The following is a 20596-nucleotide window of genomic DNA, read 5'->3' as shown; positions in this document are numbered from 1 at the left end:
ACGGATTTGACTCCCTTTATCCAAAGATCCTGATTCGATTTTCTTATGAAAGTGTTCCCGAACATAATGGTATGCATGGGATCAAAAATAGAAGGATGGGTGTTTATTTTTGCACCCAGAAAACAGGTTTGTGTGTAAGCCAGGTTTAAGGGGACCGCACCTACAAAGCGAGCGTTTATGGAATAATCTCCATAAACCACTACTTGGTTTAGGAAGCCTAGCGTCTGAGAGAGAAAAATAACCCCGTCTGCAAAAGAACTCGAGACTCGATGGATATTTTAGAAATTTTAATTTTAAAAGATGTAGCATATGAAGTAGTAAAACTGTCAAGCTTGTTGACTTCGGGGCTTGTAAAGTAAAAACAAACAGATTCCATAATCATTTAATGAAGTCTATAACTCGGTTACATGGTTACATACAACATATTAATATATGTACACCATTCTTTCTTATAATAATTCTCTGATTCTCCCCCTGCCCTACACACCGCCATGCCCCCACTCCCTATTTCTGTCAAAGCCTACACATTTTTTTTTCTATGCGATTCATCCTTTTGGTATGATTTTCAATGCCATGTTGAGTAGCATAATTAGAAATTTTTAAAAAGGGTATATTCATAAAAATCTTGCAAATTTATCACTGAGGTGTTACATTTGATATCTGAATCCTTTTCACCCCCCCCCCTTCTCATTGAAGTCAAGTCTGGTCTGAATCATCACTTATACTTGGAAGGGACCTGAGCTAACAACCCAGTTTATATCTTGGCCAAAGACTCAGCCTTAAAACATAGGAAACAAAAATTAACCTCTAGACGAAACAGGTTTGGCTCAGTGGCAGAGCGTCGGTCTGCAGACTGAAGGGTCCCAGGTTTGATTCCGGTCAGGGGCATATACGTTGGTTGCGGGCACATCTCCAGTAGAGGGTGTGCAGGAGGCAGCTGGTCGGTGTTTCTCTCTCATCGACATTTCTAGCTCTCTGTCTCTCTCCCTTCCTCTATGTAAAAAATCAATAAAAATATATTAAAAAAATTAACTTCTATAATCAATTTCAGTTTTCACTTTTTAGAATATTAATCTTAACCAGTCTCAGTCATTCTTGCATTTATTTTTATAGGTATATTATTATCTTGGAAGCGATTAGAAAGTATTAAAATGAATCAGTAGGTGTTTTTATAAAACAAAAGAACAAATCTACAGCTCCAATTAAGTCTTTTAAAATTATCTAACTAAATATCTAAAAATTAAGGTAGCTTCTATTTTAAAATGAATTTTAAGAGATCAACTCATATAATATGTAATGCAGATCTTCAGTATAAAAGCCAGCTAGAGCTATCTATACTTAGTATTTTTAATATTGAGTATTTATCAAATGTACAATTTTAATACAAAACTAATTAAGTATATCAGTCCTTAAAAAAATCTGGAAGCCTGAAACTGTTACATTTATATGTGTGCATATATGACTACAATTTAAACTCATTTAGAAGTTATGGCTACCACATTTAGATACTATACCAGTAATAATAGTTCATTTTCCCTCCACAAAATAAAATGATCTGAACTTCCAGTGCTCCAAATATTACATTCAATTAAATTATAGTATCTTTAGCATTTTATATATATAAAGTAAAATTAAAACAATTGGTTCTAAAATATAGCTTGTATTTCTTTCAATAAGGATGGATGTGCATGTATATATTCACTACATGTATTTATAACACCAGCAGAATTACATTTGAAAGAAAGAATCTAGTTTCATGTTGAGTTCTGATTTAAGGTTTAATTTCCAGTAAAACAAGCAAGATGACTTTTTTTTTAACAGGGTGGTATATTTGATATACTCACCTGATATTGTATTTTATGAGATTCCTGATACTTAGTAGGCATAATCAATTACTCTGCTGTGATAACTATGTAATGCCACCTTTAGAGATGCATTTTCTGACTCAGGCATTGTCTGGAGGCCCCTATCTACATCAGAGCTTCTGTGTGAAAAATTGAAAATGAAGATACCTTTTCCTTTTTTAAGGCAGACACTGATCTTGCTGGAACACATGCAATAGCATTTTCAGTATTCAGGGATTAAAAAACACTTCACATGATTTTTTTAGAACACAATATTTAGTTATTTTATTTATTTTATTTCTCTCCAATTACTTTTTATCTGTTATTTGTAACCCTAATTTTTAAATCAAAATCCTCTGCAAAGCATAAATATTGCCTGTTTATGTTACCTGTAACATCTGCCTAGGGATTTCCCTTTATGAGGGATAAATAGCATGCTATTCATAGATTGAAGAATAATTATAATTTTTATTTATCTATTAAAAATCAAGCTGTTGATATAGACCTATTTATGTGTAGGTGCGACACCCTGAAAACTTCTTTCACCTAAAATTCTTGACAAAATAGCCAACCTGGAGAAGAAGAAAAATAAAAAATAAATAAAAAAGAAGAAAACGTGTCCTAAATTGGCTAACAAAAAGTAAATAACAGACTCAATTTTAAAGTTCTTGTTGCCTTCATAATCATGTGATTTTTTTAAAGTGAATATATTTATTATATTTCACAATAGATGGACTTAGAAGTTATATCTATATATGTAAATGCCTAAGCGACTGGCTGACCAGCCAACTAGCCAACTGGCTGGTAGCTATGATGTGCAATGACCACTAGGGGGCAGACTCTCTGACTGGTAGCTATGACGCACACTGACCATGCAGGAGCTGCCAAGCTGCAGTGATTTAGCACCTGCAGTTTTTGAATCTAGAGCCCGATTCTGGGGTGCATCACCTGAGAACTGCCCTCTTGCAATCCAGGACCCCTCAGGGAGAGCCAATTTTGGCCCAATCCGCTAGGCCAGGCTGAGGGACCCCACCGGTGCACGAATCTGTGCACCGGGCCTCTGGTAGATAAATAAAATTTTATGGGTTGAATCTTGGTCTTTTAATGAATTTACCTCATCGTTTCAGGTGTCATATATATTATTTTTTGGTTGATAGTTATTTTATCAGTGTCTGTTCACATCTGCTTTTCTGATTATGTATGGAATGAAGTCAAATGAAAGGTGTGACTGGCAGATACAGTACATATTGTTAGAATAAACATTTTGACTTACATCCTTAAAATCCTTTTACATGCCACATTTTATTTAAACGATGCACCCATTTGTTCACCTAGGCTATGTCTTAGAGGCAGATGTACAATCTCACCCCCCAAACTGAGCAAAATTCATTTTCTTTAAAACCAAATGGAAACATCTGACTTCACGTCCTTGAATTCGTTGTAGGTGAAGGAACGAGACCGCCTTCTCAGATTGGAGGGTCTCTGAGGTCTTCCTTCTGTCAAGTCTGCATACATGCCAGACTTCAGGAACCGCGTGTAGCTGTCTTGTTCCATCAGCTGATACACTCTGCTCTGAGCAGCGTCAAAACTGTGCAGGGTGGGCTGGGTGATGCTCTTCAGGATGAGTTCTTTGGTGTGAAAATCAAGGTTAACCTGGATCGTAATTTCACAAAAGGGTGGTTAGGGCCCATCGATGGAAGTAAACACCTTTGAGAAACAGTCCAAGACTTTTCTCCTTCCCTCTGTCATGAAAGGGATTCATTAGTGTCAGGAAAACTGGGGGGATAGACTCTGTCCTTGTGACCCTCAGGTTTACAATGACCCAATCACCTGTCTCACTCACCTCCCATATTCACAATGGTTTTCTTTTTTTCCTTTTAAAAAAATATATTTTATTGATTTTTTATAGAGGGGAAGGAAGAGGGATAGAGAGTTAGAAACATCGATGAGAGAGAATCATTGATCAGCTGCCTCTTGTACACCCCCTCCTGGGGATGTGCCCGCAACCAAGTTACATGCCCTTGGCCAGAATTGAGCCCAGGACATTTCAGTCCGTAGGCCGACGCTCTATCCACTGAGCCAAACCGGTTTCTGCTCACAATGGTTTCTTAAAGAACTTTACTTAAATACTACGGGAGGAATTAGGAGAGCATATGTGAAATATACTTGTTTTTTCCTCTGTGACTCCAAAGTAAGATTGCATTTCAGGAAAGATTGTTGCCAGTCTGTGTGGTTAAAATTGTTTGTCCTCTTGTTTTTTAGAAAAATGAAAACACATGAGGGCTCAATGGGAGAAAAAAGGGGACATATGCCATACTTTCATCATAAAGATTAAAAAAATTTTTTTTAAAAGAAATGAAATTACTGAATTTAACAGTTTGCTTCTAATAAAAACTTTTTTTTTTTTTCCAACTGGAGCAATACAATCGATATATTTTCAATTGGATATTTTTTAAAAAAGGGCTAGCAAATATCCTTCAATCGTGTTTTATAAGTACAAGGCTATACTCAGTGTTGGAGTGCGCATGTGCTTGGGTGCTTGGGTGCTCAGCCTGTCATGGGTCCAGCAGTGTTTCCCAAAGTGTGGTACACTTACCCCCCGGGGTACGGGAAGAGTTTGGGGGGGAGGGGGGGTACGCGTTGCACCGGAGTTTGGTGGGGATATGCACTGCACCATGCTTAGCTGCGCTTAATTCTACGTTCTCATGAGTACGAGGGGTACTCAGCGTTACGAAAATTATAGAAGGGGTACCCATATGTCAAAAGTTTGGGAAACACTGGTCTAGGGGTTCGGGATTGACTCTTGGGTGACATCCCATGTGGCTCTTGTCTCCCGAAGCTGCTGGTCCTCCCCCCTCGCTTCTAATTTAGAAAAATGGAACCTTGTAATAGCGAGTACCATAGAGGTCATTAGTCCCACTCATTTTCAATCGTTAATAAAACAATGTTCTTGCCAAAACCGGTTTGCTCAGTGGATAGAGCATCGGCCTGCAGACTGAAGGGTCCCAGGTTCGATTCCGGTCAAGGGCATGTACCTTGGTTGTGGGCACATCCCCAGTAGGGGGTGTGCAAGAGGCAGCTGATGGATGTTTCTCTCTCATCAATGTTTCTAGCTCTCTATCTCTCTCCCTTCCTCTCTGTAAAAAAATCAATAAAATACATTAAACAAAATAAAAAATAGTAAAACAATGTTCAGTGATGGCCAGCAGGGAGTTTAGAGCCTATTTGGGATTTCAAAGTGGGGCTTTTGTTTTATCCCAGCCCTTGTTTCCATCCCATCATGATGCTTTCCTACAAGCACACGTGTGCTGAAAACGAATACATGAATATTTAAAAGATGTAAGTCACTGAATGCTTTTTATCAAAGCGCCGCTGACATATCAGGTTCTGATGGGGTGAGTTTTCAGGAGTGTCCTTCCTTTTCCCTCCTGGGTAACGCCTGACACCTAGCTGCCTTTATTTGGTCTGTGTATCAGGTTGGCCCTGGGACAATCAGAGCCATGCATTGAATCACGGAACAGAATGAAGCATACTGAAGCATGGAAATCATTATTTTTGGTGTGCACCTCAGGGCCCATACACATTTGTAGTCAAGTAGCATTCTTAGCAGTATAGACTACTAGCTCTACCCTTTCAGCGAAGAAACACTATTTATTGTACACATAATAAAAACATAGACATTTTACTGAATTCATATTAAAGATAGGTAATATTTGCCATTTTTTAAGCAGTTGTGTCGCACAATTATCTCACACTGAGCTTGCAGTCAAAGGCAATTATGATTGTGTTGTCACTTGGACCATTGCCATGCTTCCCTCATCTATTACGATTTTTTTTTTTTTTTAGTCTATCATAAGGAGGAGGAATAATCATTTTGGGGCAAATAAAAGTTTGTATAGGTAGATGAGCTAAAGTGGTGCATGGTACCAACTTCTTGATTTCTCGCGCCTTCATCTTTTGTTTCTATGAGAGTTTGCTTATGCTAAGGCAAGCGTGTCAAACTCACAGCCCGGGGGCCACATGTGGCCCACAACAAATACATTTTGTGGCCCAGCCAACATAACCGTATGTAAGGAACGTTTTGATAAAAGTTTCGTAACTTAATTTTTACACTATCCTGTTAGACATCATTATTAATAACGAACTACAGTGTTCTCTAATGACTGATTACTCTAATCCCATTGCATTCATTTCCCTTATGCACCTTACACGCAGGCGCACCGTTTCTCTACACTAATACCAGCAGCGAATATTTTAGCAGCCAATGGCCATGTCATTAGTCTTGTACTGACTTGTTTGGTGTGAGCAACAGGAAATATTTCGCTTTCAAACAGCAAGAAGAATAGGTTTACTTGCTTGTCAATTTGTGCAGTTATTCAGTGTCTGGTAAGTTAACATTCAAGAAAAATTAATTTTTATTAAAATGTTCTATTATTTTCTGTTAATGATTGCTCATTTTATTTCATCCCTTTGTATTCAGCATGTCTCTATTAAAATAAATTTCTATGAAAATAGCTTTTTTTTTTTTTTTTGCAGTCCATACACTTAAACCTTGTTTATTTGGCTCATTGTTAGCCTTTGACTTTGACATGCTTGTGCTAAGCTGATAAATATGAATAAGTGATTGAATCTCAGTGTTACAAGTAACTGTGTTCAATCTTAGTCTAGAATCAAAGAACCCGAGGAGTGACTTTGGTTGTACCTTTCCTCTCCTGACGATGTCTTACAACACGTTCTGTTTGAGCTAGAAATCTAAAAAGACCCATTCTCCTTCTGCAAACCCTGGCTTTTCTGGTGGAATGTATGCGGGGCGGCGCCAATTTGATGAAGGCAGATTCTCTCCCCAAATGATCGAACAGTTGTACATTTTCCCAGATATGTTTACCTCTTGTGGGGCATCGTTCTGGATAAACTTCTCATATATTGCTTTTGCTTTCAAGATCATTTGTTGGGGGTCCTTGCTTTTCTTGAAGTCTTCGCAGGCCATCCAGAATTCAATGTTTTCCTCGCTGAATTCGGTTCTAAGAAACTGGGTAAAAGTCTCCAGTCCGTCTACCAAGAAAGGAAGTGACATATTTTAACTGTAAAATATTAATGCGGAGAAAATGCACTCCCTGATATCAAAGTGTAGCCAGAAACACGAACAGAACAGCTCGCCCTTCTCAAAGGCAGCACAGCAACCCACATTCTGAACAGTATCCAGAAGGGACCTCATAGAAATTAGCTGTAATCTTTACAGCTGTGAAAAGGATGTATCATTCCTGTTGAAATACGGCTGGGCTCAAACTGAGAGCTGAGTGAGAGTGACCCCCACTCTGGAACTTGCTTAGAGTCTGTTTCAGTCATGCCTCTTCCCGGGTGTGTGTGTGTGTGTGTGTGTGTGTGTGTGTGTGTGTGTGTGACTCTATAGAGCCAAGAAGCCATTCCATCAGGACCCCTTTCCCCCTCCTAGACCATACCATGGTACCCAGGACTCTGGATATCTCTGTTTAAAACTCTTTTTCCAGGGGTTGTCTGCTCAACTCATTTTCACTTACATCCATTTCTTTTAATTAATTATTGACTTTTTTCTGGGGGGTGGGTAGAGACATCAGTTTGTTGTTCCACTTATTTATGCATTCATTGGTTGATTCTTTTTTAAAAATATATATATTTTATTGCTTTTTTACAGAGAAGAAGGGAGAGGGATAGAGAGTTAGAAACATCGATGAGAGAGAAACATTGATCAGCTGCCTCCTGCACACCCCCTTCTGGGGATGTGCCCGCAACCAAGGTACATGCCCTTGACCGGAATCGAACTTGGGACCCTTGAGTCTGTAGGCCGACGCTCTATCCACTGAGGCAAACCGGTTAGGGCCATTGGTTGATTCTTGTTTGTGCCCTGACCAGAGATTGAACCCACAGCCTTGGCATATCTACTTATCGGAATGATACTCTAACCCAGCGGTCGGCAAACTCATTAGTCCACAGAGCCAAATATCAACAGTATGACAATTGAAATTTCCTTTGAGAGCCAAATATTTTAAACATAAAACTTCTTCTAATGCCACTTCTTCAAAATAGACTCGTCCAGTATTTTGTGGAAGAGCCACACTCGAGGGGCCAAAGAGCCTCACGTGGCTCGCGAGCCTCAGTTTGCCAACCACTGCTCTAAACAACCGAGCTACCCAGCCAGGGCTATATTCACTTCCTAGGTTCACTACCCTCTAGGACTATTTCTCATGGTCAGTGACTATTTGTAACATAAACAGTTCAATACAGAACGAAGCAAGAAGAATAAATCTCATTCGGTAGAATTGTGGCAGTCACTAAGGGTTTTGCATTGATAACACGTGGAGAGGTTTTGAGGGCTAATACGCCTGTTTATACGCCTTTCTGCATTTAATTTTTACAACGATGCCTGGAATACACCCCATGCTCATTGTCATTGACAAGGAAACTGCGTTTCAGATACGTCCAGTGGCTCCTGGTCTTACTTTTCCGGCAAACAAAGACCATTAGAAATGAACACAGTGACGGCCCCCTTAAGGGCTGATCCCCAGAACCTGTGAGTGTGACTGCACAGGGGAACGGGCTGTGCTGCTGGGATCAGGGCAAGGGAGCTCGAGAAGGGAGAGAGCACGTGAGGGTCCCAGGTGGACCCACTCGGATCACAGGGCCTTTAAAAGCAGAGGTTGGAAGGGCGGGTCAGAGAGAGGCAATGTGGGGAGGGCCACTGTGGGCCCGTAAAGGTAGAAGACGGTCATAAACCAGGGAATGCCAGGGAAAACAGGTTCTGTAATACTGGCTCAATAAATAAAAACATATATATATATATATATATATATATATATATATATATACACACACATACATATAGTCAAAATCAGTTTGGCTCAGTGGATAGAGCATTGGCCTGCAGACTGAAGGGTCCCGGGTTCTATTCCAGTCACAGGCATGTACCTTGGTTGCAGGCACATCCTCAGTGCCCTGAAAGGGCTTCTCCCCTGGACCCTCCACGAAGGACCCCGGCCTGTGGACCCCTTGGTTTCTTTTCAGTAAGGCCCAGCGTGCTCTTCGGACCCACAGGACGGTAATAGAGTGAATTTGCCCTGTTTTAAGTCACTCAAGTTGTGAGAAATTGTAACAGCAGCCACAGAACATGAATGCAACCCTCCAACGGCGCTTTCCACACCCCCATTTCTCTCCCCTGCTTATAGAGCCGGCCCTCTTGTTAGGAAGCCTTTTTATTTTATTTTTTCAATGTTGTGGGCAATCTTTTGGAGGTCTGAGAGATCCAGGAACGTGGTCCTGTTGGAGAGACCAGCAGTGAGAAGTGATGCGACGACCTCTAGGCACCGCCTAGACCTCAGATGCGATCTGGCTCCAACTCTCACCTCAATGAGCGCCACCTGGGGGTGTTCATTGGCACGAGGTGAGGAGGTGTGGGCATGTCTCTTCCCAGTGAACTGGCCCAGAGCACCAGCTGGTGGTGATTAAATGCTGACAAAGGAACCAGGAAAACAAGCAACGTCACGTCCAACAAGACGTGGAGAAGACATGGTACGTCTGGACCACGACTCGGGACGTGTCTCCGTCCTTAGATGTCTACAGCGTGGTCCTTCTTGGCCCAAGGGGACCGTCATACAGAGGCCACCGTGCTCTGCGCTCCCTGAACGGGTGGATGGACACAGTCTCGCCTCGGAGCAGAAGCCGGAGGAGTGGTCAGCATGCCTGATGGTTAGCTTGTTCTTGTTTGTCCAGCTTAGAGCTTGATCTTCAAGATGAGTTTCTAAAGCTAAGTCTGGGGCTTTATCTCAGAAGGTGGCAGGAAACAGGAGTGGACAAATGATTTTTTTAAGAATTTTTTTTTTTTTTACTATTATTTTTATATTTTTTGGCCTTTTCATTTTTTATTTATTTATTTATTTATTTATTTTTTATTTTATTTATTTTTTTACTTTTCCCATAACCATTTATCCCCTTGATGCCCTCTACCCCCTCTCCCTCTTCCCCAAGACCACTCTGTTATACTTTGGAAACTTGGACAGAGAGAAGATTCCTCCCCCACAAATACTTAGGAATATATGTACTTCGGGATAAAGTGAATGACCTGGTTCTGTTGCTAGTGTTTTTTTAAACCGAAATCTCTGCCAAGATGAACAGTATAGGAGTCAGACACGTGGGTTTGACTAGGGTTTGTTCTCACAGCAAAGTCACAGGATTGTTGGTTTTTGGGTGTTCTATCTGGTTTCCTTCCCCACGATTCCTTGCACCCTTTGTATCTCAGCACCTGAACTTGGGAACAAAAGCTGAGAGTCACTGCTGTTATTTGCGATGAGGTTCCTTTAATGGTGGAAAGTGATATGGAAGCACCCTCTCCTGGCCCAGAGCCTGGGGCCGGGGACTTCAGGGATGGCGGCATGAGCATCCGGGGCCACTGGCTAGTAATGGCTTGAAAACTTCCTCCTCTTTTATTTATGCGACAGGAAGGTGGTTGTGTTGCACCATGTCTGGTTTCATTGCTGTCTTTCTCCCCTTCCTCCTCTTTCTCTAATGATTCTGGAAGGAAACCAGAGACGAAGGCAAACCAAGCCTTTCAGCCCCTTGTTCAAAGCTGAGGTACAGTGTGAAAGGTGTGCGACCTCTAGGCCTGTCAAGCAAAACCACAACCAAAACAACAGTCTGTACACCAGCGGAGGGTGTGGCCCACACTGGAGTTCCCTTTCGCCATATAATTTAGCTCCGAGGTCCATTTATAGTTGAAGGTGGATTTTACTTATGTTTATCCCTAAGAGATGAAGGAATTGGGTGTTTGTTGTGGGAGAGCTTGATTCGGAAATTTTAATTTTGCAGAACACCGGAATCCCTTATCTCGCAGAAAGTCGGTAACTAAAAAAAAAAATGGGGAAGAGCAATTGCAAAGCCACTAGCTGAACAGCGTAAGGAGAAGTAGCCCTTTCCTTCCCCAAAAGAGAAGTGCTCCTTCCTTTCCTTGTAGCCTTTCCTCTCAGCATCAGCGATAAGTATTTTCCACAGTCTAATCAGTTCATGTTTTTATATCAAGTGGTGCAATGACGTACATCTTTTCCTTTTCTTTTTCCATTATCCTCAGAATTAAGCTTAGTAGGACGACAGTTCAGGGTGCAAACAGTCCAAAAAAAATAGTCATTAAGTATGAAGGTTAAAATATTGGAATTATTCATCAGGAGCAGGGAAAGAGGGTGCATGGGGAAATAGCTATGTAGTTGTCAGAAGATTGTTTACCTGATGGGGACCCCTCCTAGGAGATCCCTTCTCCTCCTCACCTTCAGTTGTCCGCTGTGTGAGAGGGTTAGGGAATCTCTGTGTGATCAAACTGTCTTCCACCTTCTAGGGCTTAGGTGTTGGCCTCAAAAACCCAGCAAAACTTCTGAGGTTTCCAGCAATTAAGTTCAAACTCTGATAACCTGATATCATCTCACAAATACTGTTCTGCCTCCATTCCTCATCTATAAAAGGCACTGCCACCTTCCTCTTAATATGGAATAAAATGTGGGGATCTTTTTAATGTTTTCTTTTCATCTCATATTTCTTTTTAAAAAAAACATATGTTTCTTGATTTCAGAGAGGGAGGGAGGGAGGGAGGGAGAGAGAGAGAGAGAGAAACATCGATGATGAGAGAATAATTGCCTCATGCACGTCCCACATTGCACGTCCCATGTTAGAGACAGAGCCTGCAACTCTGGCACATACCCTGATTGGGAATCGAACTGTGACCTCCTGGTTCACAGGCTGACGCTCAACCACTGAGCCATGTGGGCTGGGATCATCTCTTATTTCGTCATCCCCTTCCTTTAGGACAGAGGCTCACATACAGTGAGTCACCGAGTCCATCCATTTGCTTCCCAAGACAGCCCAGCCCTTTGAGGGTAGCTTTTGTGTTTGTGACAGCCTCAGAGGTGGTCCCTGTGACATGCATGGAATTCCAGCTCTCCACCCATCAGGTCGCTGCCTAGCAAACGTTTTCCAGGTCAGCACCCACCCTGATTCCCTGTGTGGGTGTCACTGCTCTGCCCGGGGAAGTGAGCTGCTTGCTTTGCCAGTTGCACCAAAACGCCTATTTCTCAGCCCTTTCCTATGGCCCTTTCTCTGCCCAACGTTTCCTTTTCTTCTGCCTGGTGAAGTCTTGCACGCATCTGTATAGTCTCTCTTAAAGGTTTCCCAAAGCCTTCATGATACATTGCATTTTTAAAAATCATTTTTAATGTATTTAGCCAGTTGTTTTCAAAATTACTTATATTCAGAAGTAGTGTTTTACTTTCAAAGATGTCTTACAGGGAAGTATATACATATATGTGCCCAAACAAAACCTATAATACACATGTGTTAGTGATATAATTGGAATGGATTGGTCTGTTAACCTCATATTGATAGCATTGACTTTCATAAAGCCAGTCAGTAAGAAGAATGGTGACTAGATTTGAAATTGATAATTATGAATGACAGATATAGTCTGATGTTGGTCTTTCGTGCTTTTTGTTTTTATTAAGCAACATTTAGAAATTATTATATAAGTTGTTAATTTATAGATTTTTATGATTCATTCACAATTTCAGACAAATTTGTCAATAAACAGGAATGGGGAAAAAAAGTATTCAAATAGCTGTATAGGAACAAATGGGAGAACAGCAGTTCAATTATTGAGGGATTTCAGTAATTTACTAAATGTGTTTGAGCTTATTTAAAAAAAATATTAATAAATTTAGGTTTACAGAAGAGTTATGAAGATAGTACAGTTCCTATATATCCCATGTTCAGTTCCCTTCTATTATGAAATGTTGATATATTATTATTTAAAGTCCATTCTTTGTTTAGATTTCCTTGGATTTTTACTGTTTTCTTAAATTTTAAAAGAATTAAACTACATCTTAAAAATGGAATTTGAAAAGGTAATGGAAATACCCCAAAACTCTCTGGATGGTTTGCTTTCTGTGGAATACAGCAAAAACATTCTCTCGATTAGTCTTACCTGGCCATTAACCGTTACTGTAAGTCCCTTTTTTCAAATGTTGTTTCTCAATAAGGACTTATGTCTTATTAGTTCCCTAAAGTCATTGCACTAGTCACTTCCCCAGGCCTGTGCTGGCTCTCTGCCTGCATGTTCTCTTTCTCCCCTTGTCCAGATGGTGCATTTTGATGAATCCCCTAAATCCAGAGGAAGAACCATCATTTTCTGTGGTCACCTTTCTGAAGATGCTAATACCAGTCTCTAGTGGTTTAAGTAGCTGCCGTTTTTATCAAACTGACTACTCAAATTTCTATTCTGTTTTGTTCATTTCATGTCTCATTGGACTAAATTGAATAAAATTTCCATTTCCTTTTTATGCATGTGACATACAGAATTTGAGAAGCTTACACATTGAACCAAAGGGAAAGTCTATAAAATTTGATAGATGGATCAAGGTCTTGTGTGTGTGTGTGTGTGTGTGTGTGTGTACGTACACACCTAATTACAAGATCTTTCCTTTTTTGGGGGGGAGAGGGGAATGGCTAGAGTGAATCCAGTAGAAACAAGCTGAATTTAACCACCGCCACCAACACACTTCTGTAGCTGATTATTTCAAGCTTTATAATTTAACATTACAATAAGCTTTCCAATTAAAATAATTGGGTCTTTGAGGGCTGATTAAAAGAATAGCAGTCGCACAATTTGGGGTGAATTCAGTATAATTGAATTGGCACTTAGATCGTGAGCGCCGATAATAGCGTCCAAGTGGGTCAGGGCGGGTTTTTGTTATTCGTGTCCCCCTCCTCTTGCCTCACGTGCTGCCCCTCCACAGCTCTGAGCTCCTCCCACCAGTGAGCGGGGGCAGATGCGGTCTTTCTCTGTTTGGCTGTGACTGCTGTTCAGCAAGCCTTTTCTAGAGGACTGATGACCCTCGCTAACCCTTTCTTGCCTCTGAACAGGCTGTGAGAGCAGGATGACATTATTAGGTACCGATTTATTAAGTTAAAGGAATAAATCCAGTGTATGCATCCTCCCCTTCCCCCAAAGGAAATGTAACCCTGTCCACGTTTGACCAGTGAGGAGTGAACTAAAAACCAGGAAAAGATACTTAAAGTTATTGTTGATATTTCATAATAGCAGTGACATTTAACATTTGTGCGGCCGCGAGCAGGCCTGGGTATCATATTTGCCATCTCATTTAGTCCTGTTTCCATTGGAGCTAAAGACAGTGTTATTTCCATTGACCTTGGAGGAGGCTGAAGGTCAGAGTAATTAGGACGCTTGAGATGAGACAGCCTTTATGTTGTAGAAGAGAACCCGAACTCATAGCTCAAAGGGACCCCAGAGAACTTCTCTTAGCGACATATCTGGTTTAGTTGAGCACTTACTATGTACCAGGTGATGTGCTGGCTAAAAAGACATCTTCCTTATAAAAAACAAAAACAAAAACAAAAACAACAGTCACATTGCAAACCAAGTGAATTCCCTTTCCTTCACTCTTCCCTTGCTCTGACTGGCTGAGAAGCTAAAGGGCTTGGGTGTGCCAAAATATTGGAAATAATAGGATTTTTTTGAAAGCAAATCTGGGGGGAGGGGCATGGATTATGGGGGAACATTTTATACAGGTTGTAATTCGTCTTGAGAACTGATCAGTCTAGTGGCAGCAGAATTAGTGAGGATGGGCGAGGTTCCTCATCTATTTGGCAAGAATCTTAACTGTAGTTCAGAAATGATGGGATATAGGGGATGAGGTCAAGTCATTGAGGAGAACTGTCTTCCTTACTCTTCTCCAAAGATGGTGCTAAGAGTGGTGAGTACCAGGGCAACGAGGGGGAAAGAGGAACAGGTTATATTCTGTCAGCCCGGATGCCTTTTCTTCCTGCTGCCTTCCATCCTCATTCATTCCATCCTTGTCTACACTGAAGTCTTGATTTCGCTACCTATTTTTTTATTTCTTTTTTTTAAAAATATATATTTTATTCATTTTTTTACAAAGAGAAAGAGAGAGGGATAGAGAGTTAGAAACATCGATGAGAGAGAATCATCGATCAGCTGCCTCTTGCACACCCTCCACTGAGGATGTGCCCACAACCAAGGTACATGCCCTTGACCAGAATCGAATCCGGGACCCTTCAGCCTGCAGGCCAACGCTCTATCCACTGAGCCAAACCGGTTTTGACTATATATATATATATATATATATATATATATATATATATATATATATATATATTATTTATTTATTTCTTGATCCAATATTACAGAATCTGTTTTCCCTGGGAGAGGGGACATTTTCAGGAAGAGTCTGCAGAAACAGGATCCTTCGGTCACTAAATTCAGGGGAACATGAATTGGTCACCAAGGCCTTCAGGAGGACAGACAATGGAGGGGGAGAAAACACACAGGAAATAAAAACAAACAAGCGGAAGTTGGGGTTTCCTCCAAAGGGGAATGCACGCTGGGTTCTGCCCTCCCCCCTGCCCCAGCGATGGGACCCCTTCTTTCAGGAGGCACCCTGGACTGTGAGGCCCACTAGCAGGGTTGTGAACAGCCTGTAGCCTCACCTGGGAAGTGGCTGTGTAGCATTTTGGTTTTAAAGAAGGAGGTAAGGAACAGGAAGATGCTGAGATGCTGATGAGAACGGGGCTGGAGGAAGTGCGGGCTGTTTGATGATGACAAAGCAGACGCTGCCTGGGCCAGTGGAACAAGGAGCCTGCGGTGGCCCTCCCCCATGGCCACTCACGCCAGCCTGTCAGCTCTGCCACCTGAAACACATGCTGGGCCGAATGAAGACCAAAGACGCTCCTTCACCTGCTGCCTTTGTACTAAATGGACTCTAAGCTTGACCTCTGACCCCTGCTTTCTCAAAGGGTAGGACAGTGGTAGGCAAACTGAGGCTCACGAGCCACATGCAGCTCTTTGGCCCCTTGAGTGTGGCTCTTCCACAAAATACCACTGCGTGGGCAAGTCTATTTTGAAGAAGTGGCATTAGAAGTTTGCCTTTAGAAAATGTGGCTCTCAAAGGAAATGTCAATCGTTTTACTGTTGATATTTGGCTCTGTGGACTAATGAGTTTGCCGACCACTGGCCCGGTATGACAAACGGGGCTCCAAATCAGTCCTAACCTCCTATCGCACCTGCAAAGCTCCACGTGCACAGGCCACTTCTAGGCAATTCCGTTTTAAAAAACACATGATTGCTTGAGAACATCATGCAAAGTGGAATAAGTCAGACAGAAAAAGCTAAGGACCATGTGATTTCACTCCTGTGTGGGAAGTTAAACTGAGACTTATGAACACAAACAGCAGCGTGGTGGCTGCCACAGGGAAGGGGGTGTGGAGGGGGAATGAGGAGGGGGAAGGGGTTCTAATAGCCGGTGACAGGAGAAGATTTGACACAGTGCAACATACAGACCTTGTAACATAGAAACCCACACATGAAACCTATATGTTCAGGTAGATCAATGTCACCCCAATCAATTTAATAAGTAAAATAAAAATAAATAAAATAAAAGCACATGATTGACAGGCAGAGTAGTTATAAAAGTAAAAAGAAACTAGTTTCATGAGGGTTTACTGAATGTCCCATCAAAAGCAATACTTTAAATTTTAGCTCACTAAACAATAAAAACAGCTTGGATAACCTGGGATTTAATAAAACCAAGGGTTGCATTTAAAATAAAATAAAATAAATAGATCTGAAGCTATTAACCACAGCACAAGGAGGCATTTCAACCACAACAAATAATTCTTAATAAAATGAGATTGTTTTCTATTAGTTGACTATTATTTAGTTACTAGAGGCCTGGTGTGTGAAAGTCGTGCATGAATAGGGTTCCTAGTCCTGGCTGGTAATCAGGGCCCACTGGCTATAGGCCAGGGCCTTTCTTCCCAGCTGCTGGCTGCCAGCTGACGCCTTCCTTCCTTTTGCACTGCCCCCTGGTGGTCAGCACATGTCATAGCGAGTGATCAGCCTCCCAGCTGAACTCCCTCGGGGGCAATTTGCATATTAGGCTTTTATATAGAGAGATTTCTTTTGATCAGAAACTCAGATTGCTACAAATTACCCATCAGACTCAATTTTTATGACGGCCTCTGTTGTATAGCTGGTTCCATGCACACTTAGCATACTTTTTTTGTGTAGGGATAACGTAGTTAGGAAAAATACCACTAACCTTTATGGGAAAGCAGTTTTTCAAATGATTCACCCCATCGCCTTGCTTCTTCCGGGCAGACTCTGTTCAAGACACAACATGTTGTGTGAGGAGCGTGCAGCCAGTCTGCCTAGAGTCTGTGCTACAGACTGTTTCCACCAGACTCCATGGATTCTCCTTGGCCTATTGCATAATGGAATCTGCATTCACATTGGCAGCTTCAAAAACACACCGCTCAAAATGCTTTTCACTTTTGTCTGTGATTATCTTCTAAGGAAAAACTAAGCATGTGTTAGATTAACAACCAAGGGGGTGGGGAATTCAGATTTTTCTTAATTCAGCAAATTGAAGGCCCTAAACTGATAGCATCTTTCTTTCTTTCTTTCTTTTTTTTTGTAACTTGCAATTTCCTTGAAACTCTTACCACAATAAGCAGCTTTTTTTTTTTTCTTTTCTTTTTTTTTTTTTTTTTTTTTTTTTTTTTACAGATACAGGAAGTTTGACTAATGAATTTTTAAAAGGATAAGAAATAGAAAACATTTTATCTTAGCAATGCTGATAATTTAGGGAGTTGAGTATATGTGTCCTGGATCTCTTATTAGTCATCTTTCATGTTTGGAACAATTAATACAAGTACATAAGGCTGTTCCATTTTCTGTATGAATTAAAGAAATGGCTAAACATTACAAAATACTCTTTATTTTTTTATTTTTTTATTTTTTTTAACTTACTTGCTGACATATCTAGAACATTTTCAAAACCACTGAGGGAAGATGTGGCTAGGTCTTCTCTGTGACTCTACACTGTGAAAACTCTTAATGAGTCTTCTTCCATCAGTTTACAAGGGGTAAAATATATCATTTAAAATGGACAGCTCTATCATTTTAAAAGAGAGCACTTAAATTTTTATTAGGTCATGTAATTCAAGCTATGAAAGTGGTTATATTCCTTGCTTTTCTGAAATGAGATCTCTAACCTTCCTATATTCTTGTGCGACTTTCAAATAAGACAGACATTTCCAACTTCCTCTTTCTTAGACCCCCCCCCTCATGATCGAATCAGCAAAATTTCTCCCACTCCTCAGGTAACGGAATCTTATTCACCTGGTTGCTCCGGTCAAGAGTGCAGACCTCCTGGCCTTCGGCTCCTCGTGGAACTCGGATTTCTGCAGGAGAAGGCTTAGCCGGTTCCTCTTCTCCTTTGCTCTGTCATGAAAGGGATTCATTAATGTCAGGAAAATTTGGGGGATAGACTTTGTCCTTGTGACCCCCAGGTTTAGAATGACCTGATCACCTGTCTCACCCACCAGTGGCTAATTCTTTCCTTAAAGAACTTGATTTAAATACTACGGGAGGAGCCGAAACCGGTTTGGCTCAGTGGATAGAGCATTGGTCTGTGGACTGGATGGTCCCAGGTTCGATTCTGGTCAAGGGCATGTACATTGGTTTCGGGCACATCCCCAGTAGGGGGTGTGCAGGAGGCAGCTGGTCAATGTTTCTCTCTCATCGGTGTTTCCAGCTCTCTATCCCTCTCCCTTTCTCTCTGTAAAAAAAAATCAATCAAATATATTTTTTTAAATAATAATAAATAAATAAATACTACGGGAGGAATTAGGGGAGCATATGTGAAATATACTTGTTTTCCCCCTCTGTGACTGCAAAGTATTTAAGGTTTTATTTCAATGAAGATTGTTGCTAGCCTGTGTGGTTAAAATTGTTTGCCCTCCTGTTTTTTAAAAAATGAAAACATCTGAGGGGTTAACGGGAGAAAAAAGGGGACATTGGCAATACTTTCATCATAAAGATTTAAAACATTTTTAAGAAATGAAATCACTGGATTTAACAGTTTTCTTCTAATAAAAACTTTTTTTTTTCAATTGGTGCAATACAATCAATATATTTTCAAAGCAAGGGCTAGCAAATACCCTTCAATCGTGTTTACAAGTATAAGGCAGGTGTTTGAAATGCGGATTTTACCTGATTTTGGCTTCTTTGCTTGCTTCTTCCTTGGCTGAACCATGCATTAACTTGAAAAAGGTTTTTTCCTTTGACTCGCACATATTCCGTGGAGAAGAGAGAAGCTATGACGTTTCCATCGCTTCTCTAGAAGATAGAGAGGTCTTTTCCGTCCCATCCTTCCCTGGTGAATGCCATTCCGCAGTCACCCATGGTGGATTGAACAGTTAGCTCTCCTCTGCGGGCAGCGCTCACAGTTGAAAAGAAGACAGAGCTCCGGGCTGGGTTTCTGCCTCCGTAGCGGCAGGAACGTGTAGAACTGAGGAACCAAAGTGCAGCCCAGGCCCGGCTGTTTAGGGAAATGATACCACAAATTTGCAAAGCGGCTCTTGGCCTCTGAGATAAAGACAGCTTCACCACAGCACGACTTCCCTTTCTGGCCTGTGCCACCAGCAGAGGCCCGAGCAGACCCGATGCCTCCGTCCCTCCCCGCGTGAACTTGGGGGAAAAGCTCTCCAACGGGCGGAGTGTGTGTTCCGCATTAGTTGACTATTCATTAGTTGACTATTCTATTATTTAGTTTGACCCTCAGGAGTCAAACTAAATAATAGAATAGTCAACTACTAGAAAACAATCTCCTTTTATTAAGAATGACTTATTGTGGTTGAGATACCTCCTTGTGCTGGTATTTTGAGATCTTTTCTTTTTTAATTTTTTTGAAAATATATTTTATTGATTTTTCACAGAGAGGAAGAGAGAGGGATAGAGAGTTAGAAACATCGATGAGAGAGAAACATCCATCAGCCTCCTCCTTCACACCCCCTACTGGGGATGTGCCCACAACCAAGGTACATGCCCTTGACGGGAATCGAACCTGAGACCTTTTAGTCCGCAGGCCGACGCTCTATCCACTGAGCCAAACGGGTCCCGGCTCTTTTTTAATTTTAAATGCAACCTTTGGTTTTATTAAATCCCAGGTTATCCATGTTGTGTTATTTATTATGTGTTGGGCCCACATTCCACACCACGCCTAGACATGATAAGAGTTTGTGTGTTCGCTCATTCTATGTCCTTGTTAAAAAAGAAATGGCAGCTCCGTGTTGGTTCAGCCTTCGCCTAGGTAACTCTTCATGAAAGCCAGATCGATAGCTAAGAAATTCTGATCTACCTAAAACCGGTTTGGGGACTGAAGGGCCCCAGGTTCGATTCCGGTCAAGGGCATGTACCTTGGTTGCGGGCACATCCCCGGTGGGGGGGGGGTGTGCAGGAGGCAGCTGATTGATGATTCTCTCTCATCGATGTTTCTAACTCTTCCTCTCTCTTTCTCTCTGTAAAAAACCAATAAAATATATTTTTTAAAAAGAAAGAAATTCTGATCTAGCCTAGAACTCAGTTGTCATGGAAAAGGAAACCGAGGCGACAGGTACTCTGTGATGTGTTTTCACAAAGCCCCAGGAGGAGGGGCAGGCATGGCATTGGCAGAGCCCTCGGTCACCAGTGTGAATGCTGTCATTCCTCTGCAGTCTGTGGGATGGGGATCACACACTTGCGAGAAGGCAAATGACAGGGAGGCCGAGTGAAGTGTGTGTGTCCCCACCCCACCCCGCATCAGGCAGGCCTGCCGGGAGTTAGACTTGAGACGTGTCTGTGACTTCACAAGTCGTGGGATGTGCAA

The 20596-nt window shown here is 41.5% G+C and overlaps 1 protein-coding gene across 1 annotated transcript; it reads right to left on the bottom strand.

Annotated features, from left to right (window-relative positions):
* Positions 1-272: 272 nt before the first annotated feature.
* On the bottom strand, positions 273-19366 carry RGS18 (regulator of G protein signaling 18). Its single transcript, XM_084868962.1, has 5 exons — positions 18943-19366; positions 18070-18171; positions 16988-17049; positions 6730-6896; positions 273-3497 (listed from the first exon to the last, which is right to left on the bottom strand). Exons 1-5 carry the CDS (start codon positions 19023-19025, stop codon positions 3240-3242), a joined length of 672 nt encoding a protein of 223 aa, XP_084725088.1. The 5' UTR covers positions 19026-19366; the 3' UTR covers positions 273-3239.
* Positions 19367-20596: the final 1230 nt, after the last annotated feature.

Source organism: Pipistrellus hanaki, assembly GCF_964339955.1.
Source record: "Pipistrellus hanaki genome assembly, chromosome: 20".
NCBI classification, from domain to species: domain Eukaryota; kingdom Metazoa; phylum Chordata; class Mammalia; order Chiroptera; family Vespertilionidae; genus Pipistrellus; species Pipistrellus hanaki.
Note: the sequence above shows the minus strand (reverse complement) of the source record. Positions and strands in the feature narration are given on the sequence as shown.

Bases quoted from the DNA above. Each gene is read 5' to 3' on its own strand.
- RGS18 (XM_084868962.1), bottom strand. From the start codon at position 19,025: ATGTGCGAGTCAAAGGAAAAAACCTTTTTCAAGTTAATGCATGGTTCA. The intron at 17,050-18,069 runs GTGAATAAGATT...TGTCTTGAACAG, and splicing joins CTCTTGACCGGAGCAACCAG to AGTCTGCCCGGAAGAAGCAA. The intron at 3,498-6,729 runs GTAAACATATCT...ATTACGATCCAG, and splicing joins AGAACGATGCCCCACAAGAG to GTTAACCTTGATTTTCACAC.